Genomic DNA, 14,483 nt, shown 5'->3' on the forward strand with positions numbered 1-14,483 from the left:
GAAAAGGATCATAATGCAAGTGAGAGACAGCAAACCAAACGAATGCAGTAAGCTCAAATGGAGCTTAATTGTATGTATTGATAGAGAAGCAAAGGTGAAGCAATTGCATGTACAAAAAGATACTGAAAAGTCCATGGTACCTTAAAAATGGCCTCAAATTAGCACCCTTCTCCTCCTCCTATTCTCTCAGTGCGTACTCTAGAAGGAGCTAAGTGCAAATATTCCAGGGTGTAAAAGTTCTGAAACAGCAAAGCTCAATGAGAGAGAGAGACTGTTGGTGTTTAGTGCCGGTGAATACTAAGGAAAAGATGAAAATGAATTTGAGTTGAGAGAAAATATCTTTCATTACAATGCATATTACAATTTATATATCCAAAAGCTTACCGTTACACCAACTAAAAACAGACAATTCAAATTTGAAATTTAAAACTAAGGTTTACAACAAATACATCCTTAATCTTAGCTGATTGCACCTAAACATGTCACTAAAAATCAACCACTACAGCAGCTCCATTCACGGCAGACAGAGGAGACAGCAGCAGTTCTTTGGCGCCAAAAATTGATTCAAAAACAAACTGAATTTCCAACTGCACTCGAATAACAGAATGAGTAACACAGGTACATCTGATTGTTCTTGTTTACGAATATAAGCAGATTAGTAAAACCCGGAAACTCTAAGCAGAAAGAAATCATCTCATTAATGGTGTAAGATTAAAGCCACAATCAAGAGCCCTCATGATCCATATGGAAAACTTACATCAGCCTGTTTGTTATGCGGCGATGCTCACAGGGAAAATGGAAATCAAAAGTACATAAAATTTGGAGTTCCTAGATTTTAAAAAAAAAATAGAAGCAAGAAGAATAAAGAAATTATAAAAGATGTTGGAGAGGTCCAAAGTTGAGAGTACTAACCAAAACAGAATCAAATGCAGGTAGAAAATCAACTTGATGAGTCACAAGTAAAACTGCCTTCCTTGAAAGTGCTCCCATAACATATTCCTGCCCAGAGTTTAAGTTAGTTTTCCCCAAACAAAATTAATTAAATAAAAAAAAAAAATATTGAAAAAGATAACTAGTTACATTAAACAAACTTGTAGCTGTATGAGCATCCATGGCACTGAATGGATCATCCAAGAGATATATATCAGCGTCCTGATATAGCGCACGAGCAAGTTGAATCTCTGCTTCTGACCACCACTCAAATTAATTCCTCTTTCACCTATTTCAGTTTGATCACCATACGGAAGCAACTCAAGATCCTTCACCATGAACTTCTTTCAGTGTTTCATGGTATCGATAGGCATCCATACAAGACCCAAATAAAATGTTTCTCGTATGCTTCCAGTCTGGATCCAAGCTGTTTGCGAAACATGCAATCTTCCCATACACTTGAATCTAAAGAATTAAAAATATTATATAATGCTTCAAAATTACAAAACTTGAAAACTTAGTAAAGATTTACTGTATTCTCACAATTACAGAAGAGAGAATGAGAAACTAAACTTACAATTCCCTCTGTATTTGGAACTTCACCAAGAATTGCCGCTATAAGGGTTGATTTGCCCGAACCTACTTCTCCACAGTACAACCTTTTCGCCAGGTCTAACCTCTAGGCTTATATTCTTGATTGTTGGCTTCAAACAATTCTCCTCCAAGAAAAATTGGCTGATTTGATGAAGACGGCATGGTTCACATTCTCCAAGCTGCTCTTCTGCCTGACATTTGCACTCTGAGCTCAGCTGCCTCAAGGAATTTTACAATACGTGTAAAGAAACCTTGCCTGAATGACTGCTCCATAACATCAGGGATATTTCTTATAGGGCCTTGAACAGACGTAGAGTTGCAACAAAAGTGAAAACACTGCTAGCATATAGCGGAATCTTGAGGAAATAGCATGCCCCAAAGTAGCAACTGAGACAAAAACAGGCGACGACCAGGAGAGAAAGCCATTACATCCCTCGCAAATGCAATGCAAATAACCATTTATATCCACCTTACGTAAATTTTCAATGAAATTCTTGAAATGGGTTTCCCATGCACAATTTCAAAACCTTCATGTTCACAAGAGCCTCAGTAGTAGCCTTCAGTCTCTCGTCCTGTGCAACCATGAGCTTGCTTTGAAACTTATGTGCAGCTTTGCAAGCGGAGTACCGCATAGCACAGTGAGAACTATAACCACCAAAGCTTCAAATGTTGTTAACCCCAATGTTGGAGATCCCATATCGACTAGCACACTCAACCAATAGATTTATAAGAGGGGGTAATCCTCCCACTCAATAAGGCCTTTTGGTGAGAGAGTAGGCCCAACTCCAACAGTGGTATCAGAGCCAGCCCCATGTGAGCTGAGTGATTGACCAGCGGTGGGCTGCCAAAACCTCCATTCATAGGCAAGTGGACCATATGGGCTTGACCGTGAGGGGGAGTGTTGGAGATCCCATATCGACTAGGCACACTCAAGCCAATGGGTTTATAAGAGGGGGTAATCCTCCCACTCAATAGGCCTTTTGGGTGAGGAGTTAGGCCCAACTCCAACACCCACTGCACGAAAGAGAATTACAATTGCAATACAAAGCCGCAGACTTGTCGTCCAAGTTTGGTGAAACCAGAAAGGGAATCTCCAATCCCGTAAGCATCCACAGTAACATAGTTCATTATCTCACCACCTGAGTGCTTCAGCCTGGCAGCATTTGACAACTCAACGCTTCTTGTAAATGGCTCTGTGAGCAAGGACCTCACTTTCTGTTGGCTTTGCAAGGTTCTAAAGTTTTGAAAAAAGTTTTTTGTGCAAAAGAGAAGAGCTAAAACGGAAGAAGAAAAACGACAGCAAAAAGGTCCTACTTTTTTCATTCAAACCATAGAGATATATAGTTTGATCCATCTTCCGCAACTATGTAACCAATTCATAGTAAATATCACTATCAAAAGTAAAAGCAAAAGACTGAAAAATTCATAAATTCCATAACACTTGCCTAAGGAGTCAAGGCCCTCATCTTTCTCCTGGACAGCTTCCCGAAGCTGGCACTTTCCAACAACCTACCAAAGTGGCCAGCCAATGATTAGCATGTAGAAGTAAACAACAAAAATTACTTCCACATGAAAAAGTATCTCTCAGTCAAAGCAATTGTCAGATCCTAAACATCAACCAACGGCAAAAAAAAAAGTATTGAAATTTACCTCCCATATTTCCTGGTCTGTATGTTGAGATAAGGGATCCAGGTTATATCTCACAGACCCATTGAAAAGAGTAGGATCCTGAGGTATTATGCCGAAATGTGACCTCAGATCATGAAGTCCAATTTTACATATATCAATGCCATCTACAATAATCTTCCCTCCGGCTGGCTCCACTAATCGAAATAGAGCACCAATGAGAGTAGTCTTTCCACTGCCAGTTCGGCCAACAATACCAATTTTGTGCCCTCCTTCAAATGTGCAACTGATACCCCGAAGGACTAGTGGTGCATCAGGCCTATATCTGATCTGTTTGATCAACAATTTTCTCAGTATAATCATTATAAGTATATTCAATGAATTGCAAAGATTCAAAGAGAAGTGAGAAAGAGAGACTAGGGTTTTCACATTGTAATTGACTAAGCATTGAGTACAAAAGAGGGTTTATATTACAAGGGAAAGTAAAATGCTATTCTACCCTTAAGTTATAAGAGAATGTACACATTACTCATAAGAAATCATCACCGGTAGGAGTACAGAAAATGGAGAAAGTAAAATTTGTACCTGTAAATCACATATGTCCACTTTACCCATAGCAGGCCAGTTGGGTGGGGGGCGATTGTCTTTTATCACTTCAGGGGCTTCACTTGGTACATTCATGTATTGTTTAAGTCTTTCTACAGAAATGATATAATTTGCTATAGTACACTGGTTTTGGATTGACATAAACTACGAAAACATTTAATGAAAGACCATAAGATAGTGCCATCCCAATAAATCCTGCACATAACAGAGGTAATTGTATAATAATTAGTAGTTTAATAATGTACAAAGAATTTGTCTCAAGAAAAGATTTCATAGTCTAAAAATGTGCATTGAGATTTGCTTGTTAGAATACAGCATTGGTATCAATTATATCAAGATTTTTACCAAAAAACCGCTCTTCCTCCTGAAAGGCCCTTATTATTGTGGCTCCTGCTATAGACTCAGCTAAATGATTTGCCACCAAGGACTTGATTGTGCCATTGATCCGCATCAATTCTTTTGCAGTATAAAAATAATACCTCTGTAAAACAATATAATAATTAGTAAACTTTACTCGTTAAAATTCATCATGACAACTCCAGAATATACACAAAGCAAAGCTGGGTATATCTCATGTATTATGCTACTACATTAGCACCAGATTTCAAAAAAGGATGAGTTTTTTGGAAGATGATAGAAGAGTACCCTTCTATAGAAAACTTTGTTGTATATTACCTGCAAGCGAGTAGCCATGAAAATCACTGGTATTGAGACGAAAAGAACTTGCCAAGTGACAACAACTAGTACTCCAAGATTACTATAAGCATTAATGGTAGCTGCAACAGAAAGAATTAAACTGAACAGGATATCAAGGTCAACAATGCTCAGATCGAAGGAGACCTATATAAGACCAACATGCAAACTTATTAAAGTGATATTAGTTTCATCAACCACTCTTGTAGGTATTAGGAAAAGCATTTTGTGATATAGATAATTACCCGACTAAGGACTCTTCCCAACGGTGTGGAGTCATAAAAAGACATAGGTGCACGAAAAAGGGAATCTAGAAGCTGTGAAAATAAAGATTGTGATGATCGAATACCTAAAACAACAGTGGAGAGAGATCTAAATAGCAAAAATAGTGTTGAGGTAAATCCAATCACTATGTAAACGACAATCAGCCTCAATGTGCTAACATGAGGATTATCAACATTAGAAGCATCCATGTGTTCTGTGATATCTGACCAATCACAAATATAAGTTGAAAAAGACTGGCCATGGAGGAGAACAAAAATCCTTTGCTCTGCTTCAGATACTTTGTGTATGGCTTGAAACCTGTGTCTCCTATTTCTCTCTCTTCTTTTTTTATCAGCTGATCACTTTTGGATGCTTCAGACTGTTTGTCCACATAACCCCTCTTGATCTCTTTAGCAGGTGCACCACGATTCTGAGAAGTAACCTCAGCAAGTTTTTCAGAACCGGCAGTTTCTTTGTATGCATTGACAAGGTCCTGAAATTCTTTGCTCGAGGACAATAATTGATGATAAGTAGCTGTCTTCAGGATTTCCCCATCTGACATTAACTGTCAGAAAAATGAATATTACTTTAAATGACTATACATTTCAATTAACTATGTGCACTTTGCAGTCACTATATATTCTCTGCTCATTGCACATCGAATAACAGAATGAGGAACACAGGTTACATCTGATTGTTCATTGTTTACGAATATAAAGCAGATTAGTAAAACCCGGGAACTCTAAGCAGAAAGAAATCATCTCATTAATGGTGTAAGATTAAAGCCACAATCAAGAGCCCTCATGATCCATATGGAAAACTTACATCAGCCTGTTTGATATTATGCGACGATGCTCACAGGGAAAATGGAAATAAAAAATACATAAAAATTTAGAGTTCCTAGATTTTAAAAAAAAAAAAAAAAAATAGAAGCAAGAAGAATAAAAGATGTTGGAGAAAGGGTCCAAAGTTGAGAGTGCTAACCAAAACAGAATCAAATGTAGGTAGAAAATCAACTTGATGAGTCACAAGTAAAACTGCCTTCCTTGAAAGTGCTCCCATAACATATTCCTGCCCAGAGTTTAAGTTAGTTTTCCCCAAAACAAAACTAATTAAATTAAAAAAAAAAAAAAATATTGAAAAAAAGATAACTAGTTACATTAAACAAACTTGTAGCTGTATGAGCATCCACGGCACTGAATGGATCATCCAAGAGATATATATCAGCGTCCTGATATAGCGCACGAGCAAGTTGAATTCTCTGCTTCTAACCACCACTCAAATTAATTCCTCTTTCACCTATTTCAGTTTGATCACCATACGGAAGCAACTCAAGATCCTTCACCAATGAACACCTTTCAAGTGTTTCATGGTATCGATAGGTATCCATAGAAGACCCAAATAAAATGTTTTCTCGTATGCTCCCAGTCTGGATCCAAGCTGTTTGCGAAACATAGGCAATCTTCCCATACACTTGAATCTAAAGATATTAAAAATATATATCTAATGCTTGAAAATTACAAAACTTGAAAACTTAGAAGTAAAGGTTTACACGTATTCTCACAATTACAGAAGAGAGAATGAGAACAGTAAACTTACAATTCCCTCTGTATTTGGAACTTCACCAAGAATTGCCGCTATAAATGTTGATTTGCCCGAACCCACTTCTCCACAGATAGCCACCTTTTCGCCAGGTCTAACCTCTAGGCTTATATTTTTGATTGTTGGCTTCAAACAATTCTCCTCCCAAGAAAAATTGGATGATTTGATGAAGAAGGCATGGTTCACATTCTCCAAGTTCCTCTTCTGCCTGACATTTGCACTCTGTAGCTCAGCTGCCTCAAGGAATTTTACAATACGTGTAAATGAAACCTTCGCCTGAATGACTGCTCCAACAACATAAGGGATATTTCTTACAGGGCCTTGAACAAGACATAAAGTTGCAACAAAAGTGAAAACATTGCTAGCATATAGCGGAATCTTGAGGAAATAGCATGCCCCAAAAGTAGCAACTGAGACAAAAACAGGCGACGACCATGAGAGAAAGCCATTACATCCCTTTCGCAAATGCAATGCAAATAACCATTTATATTCCACCTTACGTAAATTTTCAATGAAATTCTTGAAATGGGTTTCCCATGCATACAATTTCAAAACCTTCATGTTCACAAGAGCCTCAGTAGTAGCCTTCAGTCTCTCGTCCTGTGCAACCATGAGCTTGCTTTGAAACTTATGTTGCAGCTTTGCAAGCGGAGTACCGCATAGCACAGTGAGAATTATAACCACCAAAGCTGCAAATGTTGTTAACCCCACTGCACGAAAGAGAATTTCAATTGCAATACAAAGCCGCAGACTTGTCGTCCAAGTTTGGTGAAACCAGAAAGGGAATTCTCCAATCCCGTAAGCATCCACAGTAACATAGTTCATTATCTCACTACCTGAGTGCTTCAGCCTGGCAGCATTTGACAATCTCAACTGCTTCTTGTAAATAGATGCTGTGAGCAAGGACCTCACTTTCAGACCAATTACTCTACTTCTGAAATACCACTGCCTTTGTGACAAGGATTCTAAGCCCTTTGAAATGAAAAGTGTCATAGCCAATACATAACCTTCTGTTGGTTTTTAGAGCTGGAGTATACTAAGAAAAGAGGACCAAAAACTGACGTGAGAGAGAGCTGTAGAGAGAGAAAATCTGAACTGAAATTTACTCTGTTTTACATTCAAAAAACAGGGGTAGATTTATACAAAGCACACGCCACTGTTCCACCTAAAGCTGCAAATTTAAAATTTAAACTAAACACACCAACTAATGCACGTACAGACATATCAAAATACATCATTTTATCAACCTAATTCACCTAAACACATCACTGACATATTTCTTAAACAGTGACCAAAAACAACTTCTTTATGCACAGTAGCATTTCAAACCGTGGCGCCAAAATCTTGCAACTCCCACCGTGTGTTGACTTCATCATTTCCAGCATGGTATCACCATTCAACACCTTCATATTGGAAAGCTGTTTTTCCCTCGGCAACCAAAATGAAGGCATTAAGTAGCAGAGAACCAGCTGAGAGAGTGAGAATCTTTAGCAAAGCAAAGAACCCAGAAATGAAAATCTCTCTCCGGTGGCATATTATTATTGTCCTCAAGATTGATGGTTGAGATGATGGTTCAATTTGTTTCTGTTTATTCAACTGATCCAGGAATTGAAGATAACAGCTTTCTGCTCGATCTGCCTCATGCAAACTGGGTATATCTTCCTCCTCAAGAGTTTTCTCCCTACCCCTTTTCATTAATGGATTCAACCACCAAAATGACAGTTCACTGAAGAAACCAGATTTTGAAAATCGAGTAACTTGGCCAACACTAGTGCCGTTGGCCTCACTATTCAAAGGGACATAGACCACTTTCGCTAATTTTCGCTTCACTTTCTTCGTATTTATCTTCCTTATAAGTAGATAACAGCAACAACCATGCCCCAGGAAACGAAAGAACATCTATGGCTATCTTTATCGGTATGTTTTTGCAAAGTATTGCAGCAAAGACAGATAAAGCACAAACAGTTCCAGCAAACGAAAAGGCAAGAATGCACAAAAGCCGCATTGGTGCCCTTGGAAGATGGCTTCCCCTTAGGCTTATTGTCAGACTAACAACCAACCATGTGACACCTTGAATCAGTACTAGTAACTAACAATTCAAAGGTAATGCAGTCTGAGTTTTCCTAAGCTTCTCTTCTAAAATCCAAATGCCTAAGCCCAAATAGACTAAGCCTAGAGATCCATTAATAACAGCAGCTGCTATCTGGAATGATGTAAATCGCTGCAAACATGCTGGAATGTGAAGCCTTCTTGATGATGACTTCTTAATCATATTGAATAAGAGCATGACCAGGAGCAAAATATCAAAGCAAATGATCAATGCATGATTGATACATGAATTTGGTTGAATGAAGAGCAAAAATTCAGAATTGCAAGGACTTCCAACAGTGTCTGAACAACTAGATTCCCCACAGAACATTATACTTAGATCCTTCATCGTTTTTTTTTCTTTTTTCCCCTGCTGTCCAAACCCTTTATTGCATACTAATGCAAAATCAATCATACATAATAACAAATTTTCTATCTAATACATAATCAATCATACATAATAACAATTTTTTTATTACTAAAAGTAACATCGTGCTCTACTGTCAGCCTACACAAGTTTGCTTTTGGGTTTCACACAAGCGTTATTGACGCAAAACACATCCTTTTGGGTTTCACACAAGCGTTTAAGAGCTCACATGATATTTAACAAATCTTCACTTTGATAAAGTGGGCTAAGAGGGAGTCCAACCACTTATAAACACCATAACAGACCACTATTTGAGGGACATGGGACAAATTTAACTTCTAACACACTTAACCTTCACAAAAATGTGGGATGTCACACTAAATGTCCAAATCATTCAATAAATAGGATTATAATCAATTTCTGGCTTTTTGATTAATAGAATCAGTAAGGTAGTGAAAAGTGCAAATCCCCACAACATAATAAAGAAAAGGATCATAATGCAAGTGAGAGACAGCAAACCAAACGAATGCAGTAAGCTCAAATGGAGCTTAATTGTATGTATTGATAGAGAAGCAAAGGTGAAGCAATTGCATGTACAAAAAGATACTGAAAAGTCCATGGTACCTTAAAAATGGCCTCAAATTAGCACCCTTCTCCTCCTCCTATTCTCTCAGTGCGTACTCTAGAAGGAGCTAAGTGCAAATATTCCAGGGTGTAAAAGTTCTGAAACAGCAAAGCTCAGTGAGAGAGAGACTGTTGGTGTTTAGTGCCGGTGAATACTAAGGAAAAGATGAAAATGAATTTGAGTTGAGAGAAAATATCTTTCATTACAATGCATATTACAATTTATATATCCAAAAGCTTACTGTTACACCAACTAAAAACAGACAATTCAGATTTGAAATTTAAAACTAAGGTTTACAACAAATACATCCTTAATCTTAGCTGATTGCACCTAAACATGTCACTAAAAATCAACCACTACAGCAGCTCCATTCATGGCAGACAGAGGAGACAGCAACAGTTCTTTGGCGCCAAAAACTGATTCAAAAACAAACTGAATTTCCAACCAAATTTTCAGCAAATTATCACTGTTTCAACACTCCTCCTTGATAAGTTTGCTGGAAACACCAAGTCTGAGCCTAAAGTCTTCAAACTTAGTTTTGGATAATCCTTTAGTCAAGATGTCAGCCACTTGATCATCACCACTGCAGTGAAACAGTTTAACTTCCCCTTCTTGCTCAGCTTCTCTCACTGCATGGAACTTGATCTTTATGTGTTTAGTCCTTCCATGATGGACTGGATTTTTAGCCATAGCCACAGCCAACTAATTGTCACACATAATTACAGTAGGATGTCTCTACTTCAGTTTCAAATCTTCNTGATTCAAAAACAAACTGAATTTCCAACCAAATTTTCAGCAAATTATCACTGTTTCAACACTCCTCCTTGATAAGTTTGCTGGAAACACCAAGTCTGAGCCTAAAGTCTTCAAACTTAGTTTTGGATAATCCTTTAGTCAAGATGTCAGCCACTTGATCATCACCACTGCAGTGAAACAGTTTAACTTCCCCTTCTTGCTCAGCTTCTCTCACTGCATGGAACTTGATCTTTATGTGTTTAGTCCTTCCATGATGGACTGGATTTTTAGCCATAGCCACAGCCAACTAATTGTCACACATAATTACAGTAGGATGTCTCTACTTCAGTTTCAAATCTTCCAGAATTTTTCTCAAGCAAACAGCTTGGTTCACAGCAGCTGCAGCCAAAATGTATTCTACTTCTGTTGTGGATTGTGACACAGTTTCCTATTTTTTTTTTAAAGTCATCAGATTGCACCATAATTCAAGAAGAAAGCATACCCTGAAGTGTTTTTCATGTCTTCCATAGAACCACCCCAGCACTATCAGAAAATCCCATTAATCTAAAGTTTTCTCCTAAACCACACTCCAAAGTTGGTGCTCCTTTTTACATATCTTAGCACCCTTTTTGCAGCTTTGAAGTGTGTTTCCTTGGGCTGATTCATAAACCTGGACAGCAAACGTGTAGCAAACATGATATCAAGTCTAGTTGTTGTTAGGTACAGCAAGCAGCCAACCAAGCTCCTATACTGCCCTTCATCAACACTTTCTGCAGCATCATCCTTTGACAGCTTTTGATTAGGAACCAGTGGAATGTCCACTGATTTGCAATTCTCCATATTGAATTTCCTTAGAACTTCAATTGCATACTTCTCTTGATTAACAAAAATTCCAGCTGAGCTTTGATAAACCTGCATCCCGAGAAAGTAAGCCATTTCACCTAAATCTGTCACCTCAAACTCATCAAACATGGATTTCTTGGATTCCTCCAACTGAGTTGGTTTGCTCCCTGTCACAAGTAGATCATCAACATACAAGGAGATAATCATCACATCTTCATCAATCTCTCTAATATACAATGTGTGCTCATTTGGACTTTTCACAAAATCCAAACTCAATAAGTGATCATTGATCCTGCTGTACCAAGCCCTTGGTGCCTGTTTCAGGCCATACAAGGCCTTCTTTAGGAGATAAACTTTATCTTCTTTTCCCCTGATTTTGTACCCTTCCGGCTGTTCAACATATATCTCCTCATTCAGTCATCCATTGAGGAAGACTGATTTGATGTCTAACTGAAAAATTTTCCATGCAAATTGTGCTGCCACTGCAAGTAACAACATGATTGCGTCATGCCTTGCAATTGGTGCAAAGGCATCCAGGAAATCAACTCCATACTGTTGAGAAAACTTTTGACAACCAGCCTAGCTTTGTGCTTAAGGACTAAGCCATCCGAGTTAAGCTTCTTCTTGAAAATCCATTTAACTTGGATTACTTTTCTGTTCTGAGGTCTGTCTACCAGGTTCCAAGTTTGGTTTTTCTCAATCATTGCCAGCTCCTCCTTCATGGCAACTCTCCAAACCTCTGATTTTGCTGCTTCAAAGTAACATGTTGGCTCAAGTGAAGCCATGTTACATCTCTCATAAACCTCGGTTAAAGGTCTGGTACCTCTAACCGAGAGTCCTTCTTCTACATCACTCTCATCATCCTCAATAATCCAATCACCTACAGATTCTATCCATTTTGGTTTTGTCTCCATATCAACTCTATTTTCTTCCCAATTCCAAACTCCATCCTCATCTATTTTGATATCCATGGAAATTTGAATTTTTTTGGTTTCTGGAAATACACCCTATAGGCTTTGGATTGACTACTATAACCAATAAAAATGTCAATTAAGGCCTTCTCATCCAACTTGGATTTTTTTGCTGCTGGAACCAAAATGTAACATATGCTTCCAAATACTTTGAGCCTATCTACTGTTGGTTTAACTCCATACCAGGCTTCATAAGGTGTTTTGCTGTCTAAGGCTTTTGTGGGAAGCCTACTGAGTAGGAACACTGTTGTGTTGACAGCTTCTGCCCAAAAATTCTTTAGCAACCTCTTCTCTGCCACCATACACCTTGTCATCTCTACAACTGATCTGTTCTTCCTCTCACTGACTCCATTTTGCTGTGGAGTGTAGGGCCTGTTGTATTGATGCCTAATTCCAACTTCCTTGCATACTTGTTCAAACTCTTGAGAAGTGTATTCTGTACCATTGTCACTTCTCAAGATTTTTATAGTTTTTCCAGTTTGGTTTTCCAACAGTTGCTTAAACTGCTTAAATACACTAGCAACCTCTCCTTTTTGCTTCAAAAAATACACCCAACACATCCTGGACCAGTCATCTATAAACAATACAAAATACCTACTTCCACTCAATGACAAGGTTTCCATAGGACTACACACGTCTGTATGAATGAGTTGGAGTTTTTCAGCTGCTCGCAAGGCTTGGTTTATAGGGAAGGAGACTACCTACTCAACTTGCCAAGTTGACAAGCTGGACATACCGTTTTACTCTCCTCTATTTCGGGCAAATTCTAGACCAATTTCTTGCTCTGAATTTCCTTGAGACCTTGATAATAAAAGTGACCAAGTCTCTTATGCCATTTCTCAAACTCATCTACCCTTACATTACAAGCTCTATTTTCAGTTCTTTTCAGCTTAATGGGGAAGCTCATCCCCACCATTTTAACTTTCATTAGCTCACACCCCTTACTGTCCAAAATTTGACAGATTTGATTCTCAAAATGAAAGACATAATTGTTTTCTAACATTTGTCCTACACTTAAAAGACTTTGACTAATTTCGGGTGCATAAAGTACATTGGAAATGAGTTTTATACCTGTAGAGGTCTGGACTGCAACATCTCTCTTTCCCAGCCAGCCTTCATAGTTTGTACATATGGTTTGTACATCCATGTCAACCAGACGGCCTTCATAGCTTGTTGGTGTTGCACTGCAAAAGGCTACAAACAGCTGTTCTATCCCTTGTTCAGGTTGTTGATCATCTGTCATCTGTGCTTGCTATTGGGGTTGCTCTCCTTTGTTCTTACAAATCCTCTCCATATGGACAAACTGTTTGTAGGCCCTGCACTGTATCTCTGGCCTAAACCAGCATCTTTTCTCAGAATGCCCCTTTTTTTTACAGTGAGAGCAAGGTGGATATTCCTTCATCCCACCTAGTTTTCCCCATTGACCATTGATCCTTTCTTTCCCTTTCTTATCACCGACATATCTCCTATTGTTCCCTTGAACTAATTTACTTTTGTGAGTTGCCATCATTGCACCCTCACCTACATCTTCTTGCCTCAAGAGTTTCTTTGCTCTTGTGCTTGCAGCGCATGAACCAGCTCTGTAAGAGTAACCTGCCCCATATCCCTTGAGTCCTCAAGAGAGGAGATTTTGGACTCAAATCTTTCAAGCAAGCTTACCAAGACTTTCTCCACCATTCTCCTGTCTGTTAACTCCACTCCCAGCAGTTTTATTTTGTTGACAACACTCATCAACCTGTCAATATAATCCTTAACCTTCTCTGATTCTTGCATCCTCTGCATCTCAAACTCTCTTCTTAAATTCAGCACCTGCATATTCCTTGTTGTGTTGCTTCCCATATATTCCTCTCTCAACTTATCCCATGCCTCCTTTGGAGTTTCATATGTCATAATCCTTGTGAATATAAGGTCTGTTACAGTAGCATGGATGTGGGATAGGGCTCTCAGTGCTTTGGTAGCTTCTTCCTCATGCATTCGCATCTTATTCAGAGTAGGATTTGGTCCCAGTGGTGGTGGCTACCTGTTTTCTTCCACATACTGCCACAGCCCCTAACCCCGAAGAAAAGTTTTCATTTTTATAGCCCATATATGATAATGTTCCCCATTAAACACTAGAGGTGACATCAAGGCTGATTGAGCAACCATTGATTCAGTTGATGTCTGAAGCAGGAAAAATAAGAAGACTGGAATAGAATGTTCTTGAGCTGAGATGGATGATTGAGTGCAAGAGAGATTTCAGGTATTTTAGTGTGGCTTTGATACCAATTGTTGGTGTTTAGTGCCGGTGAATACTGAGGAAAAGATGAAAATGAATTTGAGTTGAGAGAAAATCTCTTTCATTACAATGCATATTACAATTTATATATCCAAAAGCTAACTATTACACCAACTAAAAACAGACAATTCAGATTTGAAATTTAAAACTAAGGTTTTCAACAAATACATCCTTAATCTTAGCTGATTGCACTTAAACATGTCACTAAAAATCAACCACTACAGCAGCTCCATTCACGGCAGACAGAGGAGACAGCAGCAGTTC

At 38.4% G+C, this 14,483-nt stretch overlaps 1 protein-coding gene across 1 annotated transcript; it reads right to left on the bottom strand.

Moving 5' to 3' along the window:
• Nucleotides 1-485: 485 nt before the first annotated feature.
• LOC116120743 (ABC transporter C family member 10-like) lies at nucleotides 486-8,214 on the bottom strand. The gene is given in 16 exon segments (XM_031406712.1): nucleotides 486-587; nucleotides 913-999; nucleotides 1,081-1,175; nucleotides 1,178-1,212; nucleotides 2,966-3,033; nucleotides 3,175-3,480; nucleotides 3,736-3,897; nucleotides 3,899-4,012; nucleotides 4,070-4,237; nucleotides 4,432-4,596; nucleotides 4,695-4,918; nucleotides 4,921-5,278; nucleotides 5,698-5,784; nucleotides 5,873-6,193; nucleotides 6,313-7,322; nucleotides 7,719-8,214. Coding segments are annotated over 16 exon segments (3,798 nt in total).
• Nucleotides 8,215-14,483: the final 6,269 nt, after the last annotated feature.

This window comes from Pistacia vera, unplaced genomic scaffold (genome assembly GCF_008641045.1).
Source record: "Pistacia vera cultivar Batoury unplaced genomic scaffold, PisVer_v2 Contig943, whole genome shotgun sequence".
Taxonomy (NCBI): Eukaryota; Viridiplantae; Streptophyta; class Magnoliopsida; order Sapindales; family Anacardiaceae; genus Pistacia; species Pistacia vera.